Source organism: Agelaius tricolor, unplaced genomic scaffold (genome assembly GCF_023055355.1).
Source record: "Agelaius tricolor isolate 1412-34295 unplaced genomic scaffold, bAgeTri1.0.p SCAF_51, whole genome shotgun sequence".
In the NCBI taxonomy this organism is placed as follows: domain Eukaryota; kingdom Metazoa; phylum Chordata; class Aves; order Passeriformes; family Icteridae; genus Agelaius; species Agelaius tricolor.
In genome coordinates, this window is record NW_027269311.1 from 1,365,280 (window position 1) to 1,388,696 (window position 23,417).

General features: G+C 51.3%; 1 protein-coding gene across 1 annotated transcript; it reads right to left on the reverse strand.

Moving 5' to 3' along the window:
* Positions 1-54: 54 nt before the first annotated feature.
* Positions 55-21,811, reverse strand: LOC139604483 (hydrocephalus-inducing protein-like). Its single transcript, XM_071455637.1, has 16 exons — positions 21,791-21,811; positions 19,635-19,754; positions 17,738-17,872; positions 16,100-16,299; positions 12,942-13,060; positions 11,438-11,642; positions 10,563-10,755; positions 9,393-9,492; positions 8,364-8,482; positions 6,973-7,196; positions 5,384-5,451; positions 4,190-4,422; positions 2,635-2,735; positions 1,258-1,393; positions 646-810; positions 55-108 (listed from the first exon to the last, which is right to left on the reverse strand). The coding sequence occupies exons 1-16, from the start codon at positions 21,809-21,811 to the stop codon at positions 55-57; spliced, it is 2,193 nt and encodes a 730-aa protein (XP_071311738.1).
* Between the last annotated feature and the right edge of the window lie 1,606 nt (positions 21,812-23,417).

Genomic DNA, 23,417 nt, shown 5'->3' on the forward strand with positions numbered 1-23,417 from the left:
TGGCCCAAAGCTTTTACCTTTACAAGAAATCTCTAGTTAAGACAAGGCTGACAGTTAAACAACTGGTCCTTCTGGTGGGGAGAAACCCTCCTCTTTAAGGGAAGCAGCCTGATAGTTGAAAGCAACTGTTTTGTCAAACTTCAGGCTCCCTGGCGCAGCCTGCATTGCCTGTCCTTCCTGTTCACTGATTTACAGGCAGTGCCACAATGGCCCAGGTTCCGATGTCTGGTGCCATCCAGGGAATTTGGCATTGCCATTTCCATATGTTTTAATAGAAGTTTCAATCCTTGCAACCACCCTTCAAATGCCAGCTTTCCTTTCTTTTACAGGAAGCTCAAGGTTCCCAGAAGTCTTCTGACGTCCTCTTTTGTGCTCAGAGAGATGACATTTTCAAACAGATGTTTCCAAAGTTAACAGCATTTGAAAGAAGAATGAACTCAAATGCCCCTGGATTCCAGCTCAGCCGAGCTCCATTCTGTGTCAGACCCTGAGATTGCCACCTCTAAGGCAGGAGCTGTTTGTGCCCCCCATCCCTCCTGTCCTTCTCCCCAGCAGCCTGGGCCTGTTTTCCCCAGCAGAATCCCTGTCCCTGTGCACCCTGCCAGGAGCAGCTGCACACAGGCTCACATCTCCCCTTGCCCTCACCAGTGGGTTTCTCTCATCCCCGAACACGCCGATGACAACGTTGGTGCGATGAGTGCCCAGGGCCTGCACTTCCACCACAACTGGGATCTCTGCTGTGCTCTGGGGCTGCACAATCCCACAGGGCTTGGGGCTGGAGTAGAGCACAGCAGAGTCCTCCTTGCGTTTCTGGAAGGGACAGAATGAAATGCAACTTCAGAGGCACCTCTGAAGAAACTTTAGACTCCTTAACATCCACCGCAACAGCAACTTACACACACGTTTCAAACTCCCCAGCACAAAGGTAAAAGGCACACACAAGATGCAAGAATTGTAGGCTTAGCACTCCCAGGGGAACCTGCAAGGAGGCTGCCAGCACAGGCATTGGTGTCTGTGGATGCAGCAGCTTTTCACAACCCTCTAAGATCTCCCACATGAAAACACCCTGAAGACCAGAACATCAACTGTTTCCTCAGGAGCTTCAACTGCCTCCTAAAGTTTACAGTCGGGTAGGATCCTGCTCTCAGCAGATCTATAAGACTGAATAGAAACCAGCAAGTTCTTATCCAAACCCTTTTTTCCCCTAATAATCTCCTCAGTAATATTTGACAGAAGGAGGTGGATGTGATGCCAAACCTGGGGAATGAGCCCGTAGCAGCCAGGAAGGTGGCTGGGATTCCTAATGAGGATCTTCCTCTCATACGGCACCTTCAGGTGGCACTCATCGTACAGCAGGACTGGGGAGGACACTTGGAGCTCAGGAACGAGACATCTGGGCACAGAGATGACCCCAGGGCAATCAGAGATACTGAGAGAATGGAGAACATTTACCCCCAAAGATTGTGCAATGGAGCAGAACACATTGGTCACTGTCAAATGCACATTGAACAGCCCTACAGTGATAAATTGCCTTCTACCTCTTCCCACTCCAACACGTCTTGTCAAGGAGGGGCAAACCCTGAGAGGCAGCACCCAGAGGCTGCCCAGTGCCCCAGGCAGAGCACTTTGCCCCACAGCTGCCTCAGCCCCTCCTTTACCCAAGAAGGCTTGCAAGGACTCCTGGAACAGTCCCAGTGAGCCACGAGCTCTGGGGGAGCCATCCCAACAAGGATCAGGGCTCACTAAGGCTCAAGGAACACACAACCCTAGTGTCTTATAAAAATGACTCCCTTCTCTGCCATGGTGCTGTTGCCCTGCCTGAGAACTCAGCTGCTGGCCCCAGCCTTGGAGGGCACGAGACAGCAGCTGCCCCACAGAGGGGCTGATCACCCCCTCCCAGGCCCTGCAGCTCCCTGGCTCCTTCACTGCACAGCTCCAGGCCCTGCCTGGCCCCAGCTCCACCTGCTTTACAGAATGGCAGCCCAGGCACTGCCTGCATGGCTCTGCCTGGGACAGGGAACAGCGCCAGGGAGCTGCATCCCTCTGGCATCACACTGACACCCACAGCAGCACAGCAGGGTGGAATTCTGCTGCAGCAACAACGACTTTTGGGCTCAACTCTGACAACATTAAAGCTCAAAATGGGAAGCACAGGGAAGGAGAAAAACTGGAGCTGACCTGCCACATCAAGGCTGCTTTCCCCTCATAAGACCTTGCCCTCCCCACTCTTGCTGGGAGCCACTTTCCCCTGTCATGTGCCCTCATGAACAGAACCAGACCCTGACTCTCAGCAGGCTGCCTGGTGTGTCCCAAACCAATGCAGGGTGGTCACAACCAGCACAACTCCATCTCTTGCAGGAAGAAGGAGAGGAGGCCCTCGGGAAATTTGTTCCACCTCAAGCACCAAAACCCAGGCCAATCAATGATACCATTCCTGGTCCCTTTAGAAAAGGGCCAGGACTGTGCTGGGCTGTGAGCAGGGGTGCTTTTCACCACAGGCTGCTGTCCAAGCACTGCTGTTCTCATGTCCAGCTGGCACAACATGAGGCCATTAAGCAGCTCTTCTCCTTGGCAGCTGCAGCCAGCAAAGCCTGTGCAAGGCAGTGCCTGGGGGAGGCCAGGAAGGGCTGGTACCTGGCTGTGATGACCACTGATGCCACTCCCTCACCAAAACCCTCCAGGTCCACCAGCAATCTCCTGTAGAATTCCATCACGGTGTTGGAACACAGGGTCACCTGGTAGAAAAAAGAACAGTAAATTCTTCCTTACAAAAGCTCATTACCCACATGTGACATCCTCCAGTTCTTGAGGAAGGATTTGGCTTTAATTCTTCTGCTGGTCCATGTGTAGAGCACAGTCTCAGAGTAACAAAAGCCTTCTGGCAATAGCAGATTTGTTAAACACACCTTGCTATCACAGCATCGGTCAGCTTCATTAAAACATTAGACTAAAGCTCTACACACCACTGTATTCAAATTAAGGGGCCAATTTCTCATCTGACTACAATGACATAAATGCAGTGGAAATCTGACTTGAACACAATGAGTTCAGCTTTACAGCAGAAGGCTGAGGGCAAAGTGTGGCCCAGCAGGTGCTGGGCAGTTCATGGCTGCCATGGTACCCAGAGCCCGGGCTGGCTCTTAGAACTCCGGCACCACGCCAGGAGTGGGGAGCTGCCCCAGGGTGGGCATTTACCAGAGGCAGAGCCCTCAGAGCCACTTGCTGTACAGCGCAAGAGACAAGCCACCACAGGGACCAGGCAGAGGAGAAAGGAGGAGGCTCTCTGTCTTGAAGTTCCACAAGGAAGGGTTTATTCCAAATAAAGGAATCAGAGGCACAAGAGCCCTGGACACTCCTGTGCAAGGGCTTTTGTAAAAATACAAATCAGAGGGTGGATACAAACAGCAAATCAATAGGGAATCCTCAGGGGAGGAGTGAGGGGATTACATCAAGTGTCTGGGACCACTGGGGGTAGGAGGGTAAAGAGGATGGGTCACATGGCCAATGGGGTCTCCAAGAATAGGGGAATTCCAAAGGGGTATTGCAATCAGGGATTGGCCCGAGGTTAAAGTGGCAAAGAAGGTTTGGGAACAAAAGGGGCTGGGTTGCCTAGACAGGCAGGGAAAAGAGCTGGAACAAGGGGCAGGGAACGGCATGAGGGACAGCATTGAGGGAGGGTAAAACACAGGCGTGAGCCAACTCAGGGAGAACATGGGTGTACAACAGAACAAGGAATCGATAAAATCAATTTGAACCGCAACACATGGCTGCAGAGGTTCTTGTCTACACTGGAGATCCCTGCAGTGAACACAAATTTTTCTGCTCCTCAGGAGAGGGAAAATGAGACCAAGAAGAAAAGCTAACTGCTTTATACAATGACATCTCTCTGACAGCCACCTTCTGCCTTCATCCTTGCTCTGCCCACTTGCAATCAAAGAAATTGCTCTCAAAAGCAAAAGAATGGCTTCAGCACTTGACCATATGGTATTGATCTCAGTGTAGGATTTTGGAAACAAACCAGTGCTCCTTGAGGAACATCCCGGGTAAGCCAGCTAGCAGAGGCCTCCCAGCAGTGCAGATCTCTCACTGCCACGATGCTCAAAGCTGGCACCAGAGCTAAAGCCCTCCCACACTCCAGTGAAGCTTCAGCCCTGGTGCTGAAGCATCTACGGCTGGATTCTTCCCATACCTCAATGTCCTGGTGTCCCTGGGGGAGGATGGTTCCTTGGCTGGGATTCATTGTGAACTCCCTTGGCTCCACATAGAAATGAATTCCCTTCCTCCAGGATGGGTCACCTTCTTTGCGGATTTGATCAAGGCTGTCAACAGCCGGCTGCGTGCCATCGTCCGACATGCGGAGCTTGAATGTCACGGGCACCATGGAGCAGTTGGTGAGGCGACATCTCTGGGTATAGGGAAAGCCTAGGAAAGGACACAAATATCCATTCAGGCACCCATTATGGCATGATCCTGGTGGGAATATCCTGCCAGGATAAAAGTGAGATTGGAGTTTAGCTCTTTATTTTCTGAACTACAGCTCACCGAGAAGCTGCATGAGGAATTAATCATCACTGAGTTCCCTTTGACACTGATTCCAGACTGCAGCCTTGAAAATGCCCACTCCTAGCCCTGCTGAACACTGCAAGCTTCTCTCTTTGGGAGGGGAAGGAGCTCCCTCCCCTGCCCCAAACCAGCACCAGTTATCTCTCAGTGATGAGTGTGCACCCAGACCCAGCATTTACTCTGAGAATTCAAGCTGTCAAATTCCCTGGTAAGTCTGCCAACATTCCCACTGTTTTCACGATACATAAACAGTGAGTTGTCATTGAGAAGAAGCTACAGCAAAAGGAAATGAGGATGGAATCAGGAACTAGAATGTGATGCACCTTAATGCAGTTTCTCTCTGCAGGACCCTTAAAGCATCTCTTGGTTAGGCCCAAACAGACTGAGCACATGACAGCTCAGAGTCCACTCAACTGGGGGCAAACCCCAGCCTTGGTTTGAGATTAGCAATTAGGAACCATGTCCCACCTCACCCAACAAACGGGGACATCACAGCCATGCTGCTCACTGTGATTGTACCTGCAAGGGGATCCCCACTTTGGCTCTGAGATTTGCTTTCCATCCTGCAAAGCCAGAGATACCGCCACACATGGTGGGGATCTGTCTTTTAAAGCAGGACAGAGACACTAGAAAATACTGCCTTTCTATTCCTTGGTTCTATTTGATCTCACAATGGCAAAATGCCCCCTGAGGCAGCAGCAGCAGCAGCCCTGCAGTTCACAGCCTGAAGAGGCTGCTGGGGCAGACCAGGAGTGAGGGATGCTTTTCTGTTGGAAGGCACAGATCCCTGACGCTGTGTCCCAGCCCAGGCAACACTCACCAAAGGAGATGTCCCCGAAGTCGAGCTCAGGGAGGTCGAAGTGTAAATTCGGTCCAGTGACGCTGCCCCTGGAGGCCGAGGACAGAGCAGGAAAGGGCTCGGTTAAAGGCATTGCAAAGGTCCGGCTGTCGTGGCTCGGGGCACAAAACCTGGGCTCAGGGCACCCTGGGTTTCCAACCAACACAGCACCGTGTGCTCAGCACAGGGCCCTGTGCACAGGGGGCAGCTCAAGCCAAGTGGCCAGCAGCCAACAGCCACTGATGGGCAGGCAGGAGAAGCCCCTGGGATGCTGGGGGTCCCATGAAGGACCCTGAACACACACCCAGACAGGGCTCCGTGCCTCAGTTTCCCCAGCTGCAATGGGATGGACATCAAGGTGTCCCCACAAACTTCTGTAACCAGCCTTTCCAGCCACAGGTGCCCTGCTTTGCTCCTTCTTAGCTGGAACTGCTGTTCCCGTGGAGGAGCTTTCTCAGGAGAGTTTGACCCACACAATCATTACAGACACAGTTCTGAGACATGAATCCAGGGGAGCCCCAAACATCCTCTGAAAAGAGCAGCAACAGTTCTACCCAGGGGACAGGTGAATCCTAGAGGAAAGGACTGGTGAAATGTTCCCTCTTGATTTCCAAACTAAAAAAGCAGCACTTTTCCTCCAAAAACAAAGCCAGCATAATTGTTTCTCCACTATGGGCAGACCTACTCACCACTTTTCTCTTGCCAAATAATAACTTCCTTGTTCCTTTTTATCCATCTCCCTTATCTTATTGGTACAATCAAGTGCAGATTGCTTTCATTTCTTTACTGCCTTGAGCCAGTGCCCCCCAACAGCAGGAGCCCAGCTCCAAAGCTGCAGAGCAGCCAGCATCAGCTCTCCTGCTTCCACTGCATTATCCCAGCAGCACATGGCTCAGGCTGGCAGGGACAAGGCCTCACGCTGCTGTGGTGCTGAGGACTGAGCTCTGCCTCCCCTGTGATCAGCCCTTCTCCCTTTGGCTGGGCCAGGATTGTCTCCTGCCATGGCACCAGCCCATGGGATGGTACCCCAGTCCTTGGCACAGTTCCTGCTGCACAGTTCCTGACTCCCACATCAGCCCTTTGCTGGCTGTGCAAAGGAGGCACCAGAGCACTCTGTGCACAGGAGCTGGGAGCACAGCTTGTCCCCCACAGCATGGCCATGAGAGGGGAGCTGAGGCTGCTGCTGCCCATTTGGGATGGATTATTAATGGAAGTTTTTAAAAACACTGCTGCTGGGGCAGAATCCCCCAGGCTGGCCCATCTGCAAAGCCCTGGGGGCCTTGCTGGGTGTTCAGGTGGGACATCCCAGAGCAGCTGCTGCCCAGAGCTGCTCCATCCCACTGCCTGCCATGGCCCAAGGCAGAGGGAGATCCCTGCAGGGAGGAGTCATTGCAGCTCCTGGGTACCACACAGGGCAGGAGGCATCCTGACACTAAGGCAATGCCAGGATCACAGCAGAGATTAAGACCTCAGGCATCACCTTTTTTCTCTGCTCAACCCCAAAATGAGGTAGGTGGGGGATGTCCCAGAGACAGCTACAGATGTGCCCACCAAGCTCCCAGAGTCCTTACCTGATGGTCAGGATCACAGGTGTAGGAGATCCAGCCACACTGAACTGGAATTTTTCCTCAAAGCTCCCCAGCACGGTGGTATGGAAGGAGATCTGAACAGTCTGGGTCCCACCTGGTGCAATCATGCCCTGCTCAGGCTCAACCGTGAAGCAGAAGTCCACATTTGTGGTTGAAGGGATATAGGTGAAGGGAGCATCAAGAGCTCCTTTGTTAATCAGTTCCACCTGCAGAAGCAAGAAAGCAAAATAGAAATACAGGTGGAACCTTCCCTTCTTGTGAGTTATTGTCTAATGATGCAATGAACACCCAGCAAAGGCAGAAGATGCTTTGTGCTGCTGAATGGCAGAAGTCAAAAGATACAACAGGACAAGTTCTGCCTTTGGGTTTTCATGCAGAGCAGTGGCAACTCCACAGACCTGCAGTCACCCTGGGCTTATCCCATGGACACAGAGCAGTGCACCTCTGCTCAGCATCACCAAGCTCATGGGGAGCTGGCCCTGAGAGCCCTGAGTGGGGTGATTGCAGCTGTGGAGTGAATCACCCCAGAGCTGCTGCTGCCCCAGTGAGCACAGCTCCAACAGCACCATCTACTCATTCACCTTTCCCATACCATGGAAACAATTCATTGAGAATGAGGCATCAGCATCAAAATGTACAGACAGCACCATCCTTTGGTAAGAAAACTCAGCGTGTCTTTCCCTTCCCCAGCCGCACTTTTGAAAGTGTCTGGCATGATGTAGTGCCTCATTTTCTACCTCTTTCAGTTGCTCCCTCATGAATTTTTTGCAAACTTGACACTGTTGGGGGGGAGGCAAATAGGTAGAAAAATCCTTTGCTTTATTCCCAGGAACACTTTTCTCCTTCCAGAGCCAGAGATGCACCAAGGCTGAAGTGTGGTGAGGGACTGGTCAGCAAGGGAGAGAACTCCCAAGCCCTTTGCAATGGCCAGCACTGAGCCAGGAGGCTGGATGGATTTCCTGTGACTTCAGCAATAAGCAGGGACACTTGACTGGAAGCTGTTTGCAGTGGGCTGAAGCTCAAAGGCAGCCAGTTTGTTGCAGCTGCTTCTGCAGAGCCCAGTCCAAAGGTGCCTTGTGTCTGGCACTGCCACAAAAGCCTCTGAACATGCAGCTTTTTGACCCAGTGTTGGTTTCATGTGGCAAGGGGTTGTTTTGCAGGAAGCCTCCCAGCTGATCCCTAAGGAAGGCTGCCCAAAAGCAGGGACTGGGGCTTCAGGAACAACAGACACACGTTTCTGACCCCCCAGGTTTGAGCAGTACATCAAATATTCCCTGCTCACAGCTGCCCAGGTTGGCAGCAATTCCACAGCTCCACCAGGCTTGCTGCTGCCTCAGGAGCCATCAGGATCCATCCCAAGCCCTGCTGCTCACCTCATAGACATAGGGGGTGTAGACAAAAACATTCCCAAGGTTCAGCGTAGGAGAGCTGAGTTCAACCAGGGGTCCTTGGCCTTTCCCTCTGAGGCACAGGGGCAGCCTGATCTCACGGCCTGGGGAGAGATGTCCATTGCAGTACAATCATTCCCTCTGTCACACTGGATTTTCCAGGCTGCCTCAGTGCTAGTCCCTGACTCTGAGCTGGATGTACTCATGCTTGGAGCTACCTGGTCTAGGGGGAGGTGTCCCTGCCCATGGCCTTGGCACTAGATGATCTTTAAGGTCCACCCCACTCTCATCATACTGTGATTCTGTGGTTTCCTTCCCATGCACCTAGAGGAGCTTTGAAATCCATTCAGTGCAGGCACAAAAGCTCATGATGAGTTTGGCAATTACCAAACTACCTGGGCCAGGAGCACAGGCCTTTGTTGCCCAAGTGCTCCCCTTCTGACACTCAGCACTGTGTTCTGTTTCCACAGAGTGAGAGCTGCAAGGGGACAACTCCCACACAGGCAGAGAAGCAGCTGCTGGCCAAGGGTGCTCCTTCTACAAACACCCTGTGCTCAGTGGGGCTCAGCCACCTCTGCTCTGCTGCTGTCTGGGCACTGGGAGGTGATCCAGGGCCAGGGAGCACATTTCTAACTCAGCTCCTTCCACCTGATGATGGATCCATGGCAAATGGACCCATCCTGGAGGCCGGGGGCCTGCAGGGGCTTAGTGCTTGTTCACTAAAGCTGTTCTGCTCTGGAGCTCTCTGGCCTTTGAGGAAATGCTGGCAAAGCCGTGGCATGAAAACCTCTCCCTGCACTGCCTGGGCTGTTCTGGGATCAGTAAGGCAGAGCCAGCATTCTGAGCCCTGGCCTTGCACTGGAGACTCCCTGGAGGCTGCAGGGCCAGGGGGGATGTGCCAGCACTGCCCTGCTGACCAGGGACTCTTGCCAGCACTTCCATGGGAGCCCAGTGGGCTCAGGCTTGCACCATGGCTTCACTGAGGGGGACAGGAGCAGGGCAAAGGAGCTGCACCTGAGACATGGCAGTAAGCCACACTTTGATACTCCAGTGCTTCCAGGGGTTTGAAGGTCACCGTGATTTCAGCCGAACAATTCGGCCCAATTTCTCCCTCCTACAACAGAAAGAGACAGCAAAGCATTGCTCTTCAAACTCCACATTTCTTGTTTCCAACCACAGGCCTGTAAGCCTTGATTGAGCATCAATGATGAGTGAACAACACAAGCAGCCAAGGAAAGCCTCCAAACCCAGCTCAACACAGCGCTGGAAGCTCTCAATGCTCAGCTGATCAGCTGCCACTCTCCACAATATTCCTGCTGCTCTGACACAAGCTCTTGGTCCCATCATGCTGCTGTCAGCTCCATGGGATGTAAGTGCCACTGTGCACTGGTGGCTCTTGGCCTTAGATGGGCCATAGGAGTAACCAAGAAGAGACAACTACAGATATTAGTTAAGCTATTTTGAAAGAAAGCAGAGGTTGGGATTATTCTGGGCTTTACTGCAAGATGAGAAGGGATTTTGCTCCGTGCAGACACCAGGCATTCATCATCTCTCCCAATGCCAGTACTCAGAATCAGGGCTCTGGCTGATGGGAGCACATGGCAGTTTGCTTGCATCACCAGAAAAGGAAAAGGTTTTGTGTCCCTGTGTGCAGGAGAACTCCAAAGGCCCATTTCAACCTTGCACCCTTGTGTCCAGGCTCACACAAGGATGACACTGGAAGGGACACTCAGCAATAGTGCAAGGCATGGTTACAGGAGGGGATTGGCATTTCTGTCATTAACCTTGGGCTGAATTTGGCCTCCTTTTGCCAGGGAACCATTGCAAGCTTCAGGTCAGTGTGTGAGCTGGCAGTGCTCCAACAGCCTCTGCTGAGCCCCACGTGTGGGGGGAGCCCCTGCCTACAGGAACTGCTCCCTGTGACACTGCAAGGACACGCACACAGGGCCTTGAGCTCCAGCCTGGCAGCAGAGCTGGGCTGTGTCAGGCTCCCAGCCCTGCCTTGAGCCTGCAGGGCACAAATGCTTTGAGCAGGGAGCTCTGCAGCCGCTCCAGAAACTCCACGTCCTCCCTGCCAGCACATGGGGCCAGCTGAGGATCTGCCCAGTGACTGCAGCCGGGGGAAGGGTGCTTGGGAGGAGGAAGAGGAAGAGGAAGAAAATGAGGTTCTCCGGTGTCACTTACCAATGGCTCAATGAAAAAATTGTCACTGGCGAACAGCAGGGGGTCATCTTGCACCTTTGCCTTCTTCTCCTGGACCCTGCTTCTCAGGAGGGCAGTGTGATCTTCAGAAAAGCCCTGCACCTTCTCTACTTCTTTCTCCTCCGTGAAGTTTTCCAGCCACTCCTCACCCGATGGGTGCAGCAAACGACACTGCCTGCAGCCCCAGGGAGAGACAAGGCCAGCTGATCATTTAATAAGCCACAGATTTGCAGAGAGAAGTGGGAGTGCAGGAGAGCAAAGCACTTGGGGAGGAGCAGCAGCAGCTCCCCAGCAAAGGCTGAGCCAAGCCACGAGGGTCCCACAAGGATCAGAGGATAACTTGTTGTTCACTGGCACAGCAGGGAGTTTCACCCCACATTTGCAAGCTCAGGAGAGGTTTCCAAAGCCAACATCCCTCCAGAGAAACCTCCTGGCTCAAAGCCTCTGCCAAAACTGAGGGAGAATCCACCGACCACCTCAGCTGGCTTTTCCTCCCACTGAGCTGCTTGGGGGATGCACATAAAGGTCACAGAGCACCCACTGCAGCACTTCCCTGGGAAGGGGAGATGTTGCCAGGTCATGTAGGAAGAAGATTAGAGAGACAGGAGCCCAATTAGAACCTGAGGAAATCAGTCATTGCAACCAACCTTTCCTTCCCAAAATGCCATTCCTGGTTGGAGTAGAAATGGAACTGGAATGCTGAGTGCTGAGCTCCTGAAGCCCAGGGACACACACCCCAGTGCCAGGCATGGTTTACTTGGCCTAAACCATTCAAAAGCACCAACACCCCCCTGAGGCCATAGGTTAGTTTCAGTCTTGGGCCATATATCTCACTGAAATGCATCTTCCAAACCAACCTCCTCTTCTCTTTATTCTCTTCTTCCTCAGAAGGCAAAGCCTTCCACTGGAAGTGGGCTGTGATGTTACTCCTGTTTTCCAGGAACATGGTTGTCTGGTATGCCATGGTGATGAAGGTCTTGCCAGCCTCCACGGAATTTGTGCTCAACGCAACATCAACATCTACAGCTTCTCCATGGAGCTTTGTGTGGATACTCTCTTCACCTGGAACAAAGCAAAGGGGAGTCTTTGCTCAGCTCACTGGCTGATGGAAGCACAAGGAACAGAACAAATCCCAGGGCACAAAAGAAGGTGTCACAGTTTTTATCTGAATGAGCAGTTCTGTGGATCAGTCCATTTGTCACATCCTGACAGCTCTGTGTGTAGAGTGGTGAGGATGTCCTGGGCAGCTCCTTAAACCCCTTAGTTCTGAGTGTGTTTGTAGAGCTTTGGCCCCAAGGTGACAGGATGGACAGTGGGATTGGTCAGTGTGCTCTGGTGACCCACTCAGATCACTGGGATTTCTGCATCCAAGTCCTTCAGGTGACAGGGTGAGGAGCCCTGTTCAGCCCTGCCTGGCCCAGGGTCTCCCTGGGCATCCCACGAGACTCCCATCTCTCCTGATCCCTTGGGTCCCTTGTTGCTGACCAGCAAATATGCCTGGGGGCAGGTGGGCAGCAAAAGGAGGCCCAGAGGAACAAGTGAAGTGACAGCGCACAGCAGGAGGGGACACAGGTGAGGAAACACAACCAGCCTGGCTCTGCAATATGACAAACCACTCTCAAATGAACACCATGAAAATCATCATCATCATCTCCCTGTCCAAACCCACAGCCACATCACTCTTGAAATATTTTCTATTGTTCTGATCTCAAAAACCAAGCTGGCGCATTGCACATTAAATAAAAAAGGGACAATAGAAAGATTAATAAGTACAGAGCAGCTTCTACATTAAGACTGAATGGGATTCCTCAGTCTAGAAATCAAATGGGAGATAGATGTGAGAGGTTTGTAACAACATGAACAGCCTGGGAAATGGGCACAGGGAAAAATTGGTCTTGATTTGTCACCAAACAGGAACTTGAGGGCCTGAAAATGTTATTAGACAAAAACTACATCTATGTGTAAGGGCCACATAGAAAAAGGATGTGTGACAAGCCAGTGGAGAAGCAGCATATGGGACAGAGGTGTGCAAGAAATCCATTGCATTGGAGAGAGTCTGATGGAGACCTCACATCCAGCACGGCCCAGGAATCAAATAAAACTTCACCCAGGCATAGCCACATGGTAGTGGAGAATCAGGGATCCTCCTTCCTCCACTCAGCAACTCCCAGCAAAACAGGAATCAAAAATCTTCACCCTTTAGACGGGATCCACTTTCTCAAGCCCCTGAACACCAAGGAGTTTTCAGTTTTCTTTGGGCTAAAGCTGAACAGGGAGGTACCTCTGGAGGGAATGCAGGGGGAGGGACAACAGGGAGCCATGTGGAGAACTGTCCTGTGCCCTGCAAGGGCCAGCACTCACCTGTGTTGCAGCACAGGGACCCAAAATGTTCCCCGTTGGTCAGCGCATGAAATGTCACTGTCACCTGCATGGTGTCCCCAGCACCCAGAGTTCCTGCGGTCGGCACCACGGAGAAAGGACTGCAACACAAAGAGAGGGATCAGGGCTGGGGGGACACCTGGCCAGGAGATTCCTGCTGCACTGCAGCTCCCTTGGGCAAGCAGGGAGCAAACCAAGCACAGGCAGCAGAGGACAGAACAGACAGGCTCAGAAACAGCCACTGAGCCACTGCTGAGGAGATCCAGCCCTCACAAGATCCTGGGGGTAAAATGACCTCAGCTCCCCCATACTCTGCATCCAGCTCTCTGCAATGAGGCTCAAGGGTCCCACTGCCAGCAATCCCATCAGAGAATGGTTTGTGAAGAGCACAGAGAGGCTTCAGAGCTATCTGCATGCAGAACTTGACACTGACTGCCTCAGGAATTTCTCTTTTCCTGCTGCCTATAAACCTCATCTCAGCAGATGCAGATGTTAGGGCACTACCTGTCCTGGGATATTACAGCCTAGGAATCAGACAGGGAGAAGGAACTTTTCCTTGAAGACCAAGGAATAGTTACAGTTGAATTTGCAGTGTGATTCTTTGGTTTATTTTGCCTTGAAAATATCCTGATTTAGCCTAAAAAGGGCACATTTAATCAACATTTCAATGAAAGCTGCTCTAAGAAAAGGAGCAGTCAAAACTCTGAAAGAGTGCAAATGCAGATTAGAGCAATAGAGTGACATGGAAACCCAAAAGGAGGATGCTCTTTACAGTCTGAAGGAGCCCATGCCAGCTAAATGAAGCACCATGAGCAGGAGCACATCAAGGAAGCAGAACAGGAGGTTTCTGTGTGTTTATCAACAATGCAGTCTGGGACTGTGGCTTGTTATCCAGGCTGGTAACTGTTGCTTGGCCCAGCAGAGAAACTCTGTGTGAGGTGTTGGAAATGTTAATGCAAATGTGTTGGTGCACTTTGGATTTAACAGGAGCCATCAGGATTGGTCACCAGGTAAAGAGCTCTTGCCTGACAAGCACAAGACTCTGTGCTTTGATGCTCAGGGACAGCTCAGGGGAAATGTGCTTTGTGCTCTTCTCCAGCCCCACTGAGGAAACAAAAGTTCCTGGCCTGGGTGCTTTGCTGCTGGTCAATCTGTCATTTCAAAGTCTGTTCTGGGGAGTTTGGTGATGATTACATCACACACAGAAATAAAGAGAACATCTGGCAAGCTGAGCTTGATTGATGTCACTTGCTTCAGGTTCAGCTCATTCAGGACCTCTTGCTGCAATGATGGGCTGAGCTGTTCCCATTCCCACTGGTGAGACCATCACTGCCTGATGGAGAAGCCTTGGGCCAGCAATGTTTATGTGCTGGACGTGAGACTTTGGAGGGAGGGGAGGAAAGACAAGGCCTCAGCAGCCCCAGAGCCAGATCAGTGCACGTGCTCCTGCATCTGCCCCGGGGCTGATGCCAGCACTGCTGCAGGTCCCTGCTGGGGCTCGGGGGGATCAGTGCCTGCTGGGGGCAAGGCACGGGATTTTCTTCTTATTCTTTTGCCAGAAATTCCACCAGAACAGAGAAGCTGCCATTTAAGGGAATCCCTGGCCACACTTCAGCACTACCTTCCATTCCATTCCATTCCATTCCATTCCATTCCATTCCATTCCATTCCATTCCATTCCATTCCCTTCCCACTGCTGCCCCATGTTACATGTTCCTGCCCTCAGATGGCAGGATGGGAATAACACTCCTCGGGGTGACTTCAGGGGTGACTTCTTTCTCTCTTGCCTGAGAAAGAAGGTATCTTCCTCTTTTCAAATTATCAGGAGAAGAGGATCCAGCCAAGTCCAGGACTCAGTTCCAGGACTGAAAAACTCAGTGCAAATCAGCCCCTGCATCTCCTACATCCCTGGGCTGTACCCACTAGACTCCTCTGTTCCTGCTGTAGCAGTCATCTGCATTTCAGCCAACATCACTAAGCTGTTCCCTGAGCCCACAGATAGAAGAGCTGTGAAGGAGACATCCCTGACACTGTAAGAACCAAATGAAAACCACTGCCAAGAGATGGGGCTGGCAGGCTAAATTTTGGCCTTTTTTCTGTTAATTGTGAGCTGTTCCTTAAGACAGTTCTCACCCTGTTAGAGCTGCCCTTTCAATGAATCACCATTGCACCCAACAGGCAGAAAAGAGAAGCTATGGAGGGGGTTTTAATAGGTTGTTTTCTTCTGCTTTTTAACTAGGTCCATTTGTTTGTTTGTTTTCTTGTATGGCATCTAAAGACAGGTCCAGATCTCCCAATGGCACCTTGCAATCCCCAGACACTGGTCTTGCTTTGAGCAGTGTGTCTGCTCAGATGATTTCCAGCAGAAATTATTCTGTACTTTTACCTTCTAAATCAGCCCAAGTGCTTTTCACATATTCCCTAAATATCTCCTATTTCCTATACACCTGTGCATATACCTATGGGCATGTGGTACATTGAGAGGCATTAGAGGAGCTCGACCTTCATGAAAGCTCCCAGTGAAGAGTTCATGATCTTTTGGAAAACATTTAACACAAACCAAAAAGAAAAAACAGCAGAAACACAGGAACTTCAGAGTATTCAAAAAGAAATCTCAATGAAAGGGGGCACAGCCTTATTCAGAGATTTAAATCATCTGTTTGAAATCGTAAACTGGCTTTCAAAGGTTCATCATGGAACAGAAAAGGCAGCTGATGCTCTGAGGCGACAAGGGAAATCAGAGCAGCTTTAGTAACAGGAACTGCACCAGCTGCCCACAGCACAGCTCATGTTGGGCATCTGATGCAGGGACCACTGGAGAGCCACGTGCCTGGGGCCTCCCAGAGAATGGGTCTGTTTGGCTGGCAGTGGTGAGGAAGCATTTCAGAAGCTGCTTGTGCTCAGCAAGCCAGCTACCAACGTGTTCCAGCACCCTCCAGGAAATCTGGGACAGAGAAAGCTCAAAGGCTGCATCCTGCTAAGAACACTGAAAGCAAGAGCAGATGCCATCCATCCTGCTCACTTCCAGCCAGGGCTGCAGGGCAGCAGCTCTGATGCTCTGGTTCCTTTGCTGCTCTTTCCCAACTCTGCTCTCACCCAAAGGTGATATCCTTTGCACAGGGACAGATGAGCTGCCTCACCTCTGGGTGCTCAGCTGGTAATGAGCTGTCCGGTTACCGACATTGCGAACCAGCAGAGTCTTCTGGGTGCTGTGCTTGACCGGACACTCGGAGAAGTCCACCTGGGCAGGGAAGTCCAGGATGGCTCGGGCACCGATGGCCCAAATTGGCACAACGATCTTCTCCTTTGCCATGATACAGGTGAGCTCATGGGAATAATCCTGCAGGAAAAGAAACTGGCTCAGCACAGGGCATTTAGTGCCATCCCCGTGGCAGAAGAAAAACCATTTCCTGTAACTCATCCATGGCATCAATTTACTGGGCATCAATTTATCTATTCCACCCTAAAATGAACACTGAGTTTTTCTAATATGTCACATTTTAAAGGCACCAGTGCCCTTTGCAAAAGCTATCCCAGTGGCATTAAGCTCTTGTGTCACTTGGGTCATATGGAGAACTGCCCTAGGCCACCATAATTTTCACTCACAAATTTTAATGATATTAAATAATTCCTAAGCTCCTTCTAAGGAACATGGAGCTAGGGAACACAGCACATTCCTCTTTAGGTTTCTATATTCCCACTGTCTGAGAATAGGACAAAGTGTTCAACTGACTCTAAGCAGCAAGAGGAAGATGAGAAAACAGCTGCACCCAAAGAGATCCTGCACCTCTGGCCTGGTGCAGGAACATCAGTTGGCTCAGAACTCCCCTCTAACTTTGCCTCTCCAACCAAGTCAGGAGAAGAACAGTGCTAAGAGGTTGCAGGATGCTGTTGGAAAGGGCCTCTCTTTGTTTGCCTGCAAGGCTTCCTCCCTTCCATGCCATGTCCTAAACCCTTCTGGATGAACAAGTCTCCAGATGCCAGCAGTGAGATCAGACTTGCCAGGGCCTCAGCACTGCCGTTCAAACCTCCATGCAGAAGCACCTTTGGCACGGAATGGGTGCCAGCTGACAGAGCAAGCACAGTGACAGGCATGAAGACAGAGCCCCAGCAGTGCCACTGCCACAGGCTCTGGGCCCACAGCTCTGCCTGCAGCTTGTACCTGCCCTACACGAGAGCTCCTTCAGGCAGGTGTCCAAGTCCCCTGCAGCTCAGCAACCTCCTGCTGACCAAGGGCACCCAGAGCCAAGTGTGCCTGTGCCAGGCTGGGCTCACAGGCACAGCACATCCTCTGCCCTGCCCCTGCAGCTGTGCCCTGGTCACCTGTGCTCTGGGACAGCACAGCTGCAAGGCTGCAGAACAGAGGGGGTGAAAAAGCACCGTCTTTGCTCCAGCCCAGGGGCAGGCAGGGAAGCTGTTGGCAGTCAGGAAGGAGGAAAGCTCCCTGACCTCTTTGTCCCTCGAGTGTTTTCCATAATAATGAAACCCCTTCCACTGGACCTAGAGATGGCTGAACATCTGTCAACATCTCTTTGTCATTTTCATCCTGTTCCCTGTGCATCTTCCCTTGGGAATGCTCAGGGATGTGCAGGGAGGGGAAGCAGAGCCTGTCAGGCCTGGCTGCAGTGCCTGCCAGCAGTGCCAAGGTGTGACTGGCTGCTGCAGGCTGCCTGCCCAGGGCCTGGAGCCCAGCTCACAGCATGCAATGGGCTGGAGCAGAGTGCAGGGAAAACAATGGCTGTGGAGATCATTGTGTGCTTTGGCTCCTCCAGCCTCACCTTGTTCTCGTCGGGGCTGAAGCGGATGTGCACAGGGGCGGAGGCGCCTGGTGGCACGATGTGGTACACATCACTGGGGCAGGCCAGCTGGAAGTAAGGTGAGCTCTCCATGGAGACCTTCACCATCTGAGCAATCTGCAGCAAAGACATCACATGATGATTTTGCCACTTGTGGAAACGAGAGGAGACCTGTCCGTGCCCTGCTGACATCCCTCCCTGGCCCCTTTTCCAAAGCACTTTCAGCTGTGCAGGCACAGGCACATCATTCACAAGGCTGAGCTTGAATCCCTCCTGTCTGGCTCCAGCATTGTGGCCAGGGCCAGTAAGGCAGTGCCTGGTGGGAAGGAAGGGCCAAGCAGGTCAGCACCAGCAGGATGGAGACAGAGCACCTGAACCAAGTCATCTGCATATTCAACAAGGCCAAAAAACCTGCTAGCTTCTGCCTGCACACAGCCATGAAGTTGTCATGTTCCAGGGGCGAATGTGCTACCTGAAAGCAAAGCATCAAATTGTCCTGGGGGAAGGAAAAAATTCCCTTCTAGCAGATGAGGTTTGGGTAGGGACGTTGTGGAGATAGAGTCATGCAGGCAGAGCAGCAAGAGAGGAGACCAAACCACTGTGGCCTTCCTGGGAATAAAAGTAAACCTGAAAAGCAAAAGAAGGAACACAGCAAGACAATCCCTAAAACAAGCAGATGGCAAAGAGAATTTAAACGGGCAGTAAAGCAGCAAGGAGGAATCATAAAACCATGAGAGCATTCAGCTTGCCAAAAGTGATGGAAACACAGACAGGCTGTGCCTATTGACTCTGGGCTTCAAAGGCATTTTCTGCCTGGAGAAACATGACCAGCACTGAGTGACACTGTGGTTCCAGTATGCAAAGCCAATCTTGGCTCTGCAGGGCTTCTTGCTGCCTGTGCAGGCAAGCTGGGCTGCTGGGCATTCCTGCCTGCAGCCAGCAGGCCAGGTGCTGCCCTCTGGGATTCACAGACACAGCACACATGCATTTTCTAGCACACAGATATCATCAACCCCTGAGCACCAAAATGCTCTCAGAAAGTCTAAACCAGATGATTTGGACTCCCTCCTGTCTCTTCCCACCAGCCCACTCTTGGCACAAGGCTCATTTGAGAAATGTTTCCCTGACGGAAATTCCAATGGTCTCTGTTTTCCTCTTTACACTGGAACACAACTGGTGACATTTTTCAACTTTTTCCCTCTCAACTCTCTTGGGAAACTGCAAAACAATCACAAGTGAAGGTGAAAACCTCCAGGAGCGTTGGATGTGCTGTGGTTCTTCAAAGGGAAAGCAGAGCACCGTGTTGCTTTTGGAAAAGCTGAGCAGAGCTGAATGAAACTTAGCAGGAGCCTGAAGTGGCACCTAAAGGCCTCCCACTGCTTCTGCTCCATCACTCTGATTGCAGGGCTCTTTCAGAACACATTTCCTGCAGTGCCAATGCCATGAATGAGAAGTGATTCCAGCATAAAGTGGAGAAGACTCAGCCCCTGAGCTGACTGTGAGCTGCACAAAGGGAGCCAAACAGTCTGAGAGAGGCAGAGATTCCTACCAGGAGCCAAGATTAACCAAGGAAACCCAGGATGTGGTATAGCTCAAGGCAAAGCATGAGAGCAGGTAAGAACTGTACAGGCTCAACATTCCTACCAATCCAGAGCTTTCAAGAGCAGGAAACTCCTTTGGCATAGATACCATCAATGCATGGCCAAAATCAGGGGACAGTTCCCAGCACAGGAAGATTTCCACAACTTGCAGAACAAAGGTGCTGAGACATTTTCTTCTGGATGTGCTGCAGCAGAGAACTTGCTTTGCTGTACACTGGGGGAATGACAGCACTCTCCTCTTCCAGCACAGTGTTAAAGCTCCAGGTGCCAGCACTTACCTTGTCCTTATTCATGATAGACAGCACCATTTCAGAGACCTCATGAGCAACGACGTTCTGAAATACCAGCTCTCGTGGGGAAACCCCAAACACGCTCCGTTTCGGGGGAGCTGGTGACAGCTGGAGAGGCGAGAGAGCAGGGAGAGGTTCAGCTGCTGGGAGGAAAGTTCATGAAGGATCCCTTACACTGATCCCCAGTGAAGCACAGACTCTGGGTGAGCATGTGTGCCCAGGACACACTGGGCAAACTCTGGCTCACCCACCTCTGCTCTGAGCTGATCAAGAACTGCTTGATCAGCTTAGAGCAGGCTCAAGCCAAGTTGCTCTTTTGATTTCTCCAGCTTTCCTTCTCCAGAATGCCAGGCAGCACGTTCCTTAAGCACAGCCCTGTGCCCACTGGAGCACTGACTGAGCACTCATGGAGTAAGTAAGACCCACAAATTTACATCAGATTCAATTTTGGGATGTCCTTTACTCTGAGACAGGGAAACTGAGGCCCACACAACTGCAAATACCTGTTTTGAACTAGAACTTAAGCATCAGTAAGAAGAGAACAGTACTAGAGGAGGTGTGAGAGATGAGGTGGTATTTGGCTGAAGCCAAAAGGTTTTTAAGTGAAAGAATGGAATTTGTTGGTACTATGTGTTGTTTGTAGTTTGGATTTGTTCAGGTTGGTGTGTTGGGTGTTGCTGTGAGTTGGCAGCACCAACTGGCTGAAGACCTGACCAAAAGGAAGGAGGATGAGAGGAGAGGGGACAGAAAAGTTGGTGGTCAGAGAGAATGGAAGTTCTTGAGTACCCCTCCGGGGAAAAGGGGCCAGGGACTGTCCCAGCTGGGTACAAAGGGGATACAAAGATTGCTTTTTTCTTGGAGGGTGTGTTTGCTCCTTTTCGGGGGCAGGGAGACACACGCCTCTGTGTGTGGTTGCTAATAAACAGTTTTCTTTTGCTTTGATGATTTTGTCCCCTTTCATTGCATTTAAAAGTTACTGCCTTTCTAACAGAGGGAAAGGCAAAAATAAAGTCAGGAAGTCAGGTAAAGGCAAAAATGAAGTCAGGAAAAAGACAAGTGAATGAGGATAGAAGACAAGTGAATGACAATGCTGAATGAGGATAAGGTTCAATTATTTTCTCAGCGACTTGGGTAAGAGTAGAGTTGGTATCTCCTTTTTCCATTAGCTTTAAATGGGTGCTTTCTTGTCATTATTGCCACCTTATTTAATACCATTGCAGAGGCATGTCTGGAAAGACACAACAACAGCAAATGCTTCTGGACCAGAGACATTGCTTTAAGAAGGCTCTGCCCTGCTTTGTCTGCCTTCTCCAGTCACACTGTTGTTACACCCGAGACACAAGCAGGTCTTGTGTGTGACTCCATGAGGAGACACAGTCTGCTGAAGGGAGTGGCTGCAGCACACTGTGCCTTAGTTGTGCCTTTCCCTGAGGTGTTCCCAAGGCCCCTCTCCAGGGCAATCCTTAACCTGGATTGTGTTCCGTGTCGCTTGCTGCCAATTTCCTGCTCAACAGCCCACCTCGGTCACCTACCCCTTTGGACTGTGCTTTCTACTGAGCCAGTCCTGCCAGAAAAGCAGCTTTAAACACAACTCTAAGTAGGCACTGATCCAGATAAAGCCCATCCATTCCCTTCTGCCCAGGGCCAGTCCCCTGGACATCTGGCAGCCTGCAAAATCTAACAGCCCGTCAGGGTCCCAACACATTGTTCCAGCCCAAAGCAGTAATGCAATTTGTTTTGCTAAAGCTGAAGTAATTCCTGCAGGTCCTCGGCCTCAAAGGCCAACGCTGCCACTGTGGAGGGAATGCTGTGACCCCAAGCATTTGATGGTGACCACACCAAAGCAAGAGGTGGCTCCTTCAGCAGGAGAATGGCAAATGGCAATTTGGTGCCTTTGCGTCCTCAGCCTTCCCCCCCTGGTTTTAGCAATGGCAGCTACACTCCAGCACAGCCCAGCAGCTTCAGCAGAGGTCATTTGTGTTGGCTTAGTGCAGATCAGGACTCCCAGTCCACCACTCCCAGCAGTTTGCAATGACAACAGGACCTGGACACTGAGGTCTTTTGCTGGAGGTGAGCCTGTCACAAGCACTCACCCTCTTCAAACTTCATGTTAAACAGAAAGGAAAAGAGCGGGAAAAGGCTACCTTTGGACGAGTCTCACTCATGTCGACACATGGGCCAATTCTGGGCAGAAAACTCCCCCCAGTGCTGGCCTCCTGCTTTGAGTTGACAAACTTCTCCCTCTGGAACTTAGAGGGAAGCAGCTGAAATGCAAAAACAAAAAAACAACAAAAAACCAACCAAAAACAAAAAAAAACCAAACAGCAAGAATGTCAGAGATGTGCTTGCTCAGAAAGGCTTTCCTTGAACAAGTGGCACTGATGAATAATTTGTGATCACAGCCACTAGGACAGTTCTGGAAACCCTGGAAGTTGCATGCTGAAATACTTAGCACCAATAAATTAATAATACAGAGTGCAATAGACATACTCCAGCCACATGGCTCTGTCCCATGAGTCTCTCTGTGATTTGATGGGACATGTTTGGGGATTTCTGCTCTTTGGGCATTTGTTTCCTCTTCCATTTCACTGGATTGAGGCAGTGACCTTTCCAGAGAGTGGGGAGGAGCTCTCAGAACTGCCTGAACTCCACCCCTGCACAACACTCAAAACTCCCAGGCAGGAGATAGCACTGCTGGCTGAGTCCAAGGGAAGCAAGCAAGACAAGCTGTACCAAGAGTGAGGTGCACAGGAATGTGTCCAAGTTTTAGCTCTCTCTGTTACTTAGCATTGGTTTTCTCTGTCTGGGCTGACAGAGCCCTCGAGAGAAGAAAACAGAGGGATGTCCTTGGCAGAGCCTCAGCAGTGGGGCATCTTCAGTCAAGTGAGCTGCAGACAGCAAGGGACCTTTGTGGCCCTGGCTCCAGTGCTGCCTGCAGGGCTGCATCTGTGCCCACCCAGGAGCTGGGAGAGAACAGCTGCTTTGGAAGCTCTTCCAGCTGGGACCAGCCGTGGCTCTCAAGGCTTGGGGCAGAGTTTGAGCTTTCCCCCTCACATGCCCAGGTGCCCAAGGGCAGCTTGGTCAGAGCAGCACAGGTGAGTGCCCAGCCTGACAGAAGGAATTGCTGTGGCAAAGGGGAAGGAAAGAAGCCCATGCTGAGGGCTTCAGCTGTACATTGGTTTCACTTGGCTCTGCTGGCACAGCCAGGCAAGGCGCTGGGCTGTCCCTGACACATCCCACAGTGTTCCCTACTGCACCAGGACAGCCCCAGCAACAGGAGCATGGCACAGAGGGCTGGGGAGGGGCTCTGCAGCTTCAGAGCACTGCTGGACAACAGGGGCAGGGAGAGCAGGGACACCAGGGCAGTTTCCAGCCTGAACACAGCCCCAGGGGCTACTCACAGTATTAGGCTTAAGTCCTTCCCTAAGCAAAAGTCGAGGTGTTGGTGTCCTTCCTGGGAATCCAGATGCCATTGTGAAGTGATGATGTCACAGATGAGTGACAGTCCCTCAACAGAACTGGAAGGAACAACAATGGAACTCTGAAAATCCAGAACCCAGTTCATGGCAGACTCAAGGGATATACTGGTGCTAAAGATTTTCTATGAGTTGAAAGTAGCTATGTGCTTGTTTGGCATAAGCAGCTAGTATTGTTAGGCCTCTAGTTGGACTTTATTTGAACTACATGGTTACCTTGTGCAATTCAAAGATGGATCATACTGAAACCTGGAGCTAAAATGCTCAACATTAAAAATACTTAGAACAATCAAAG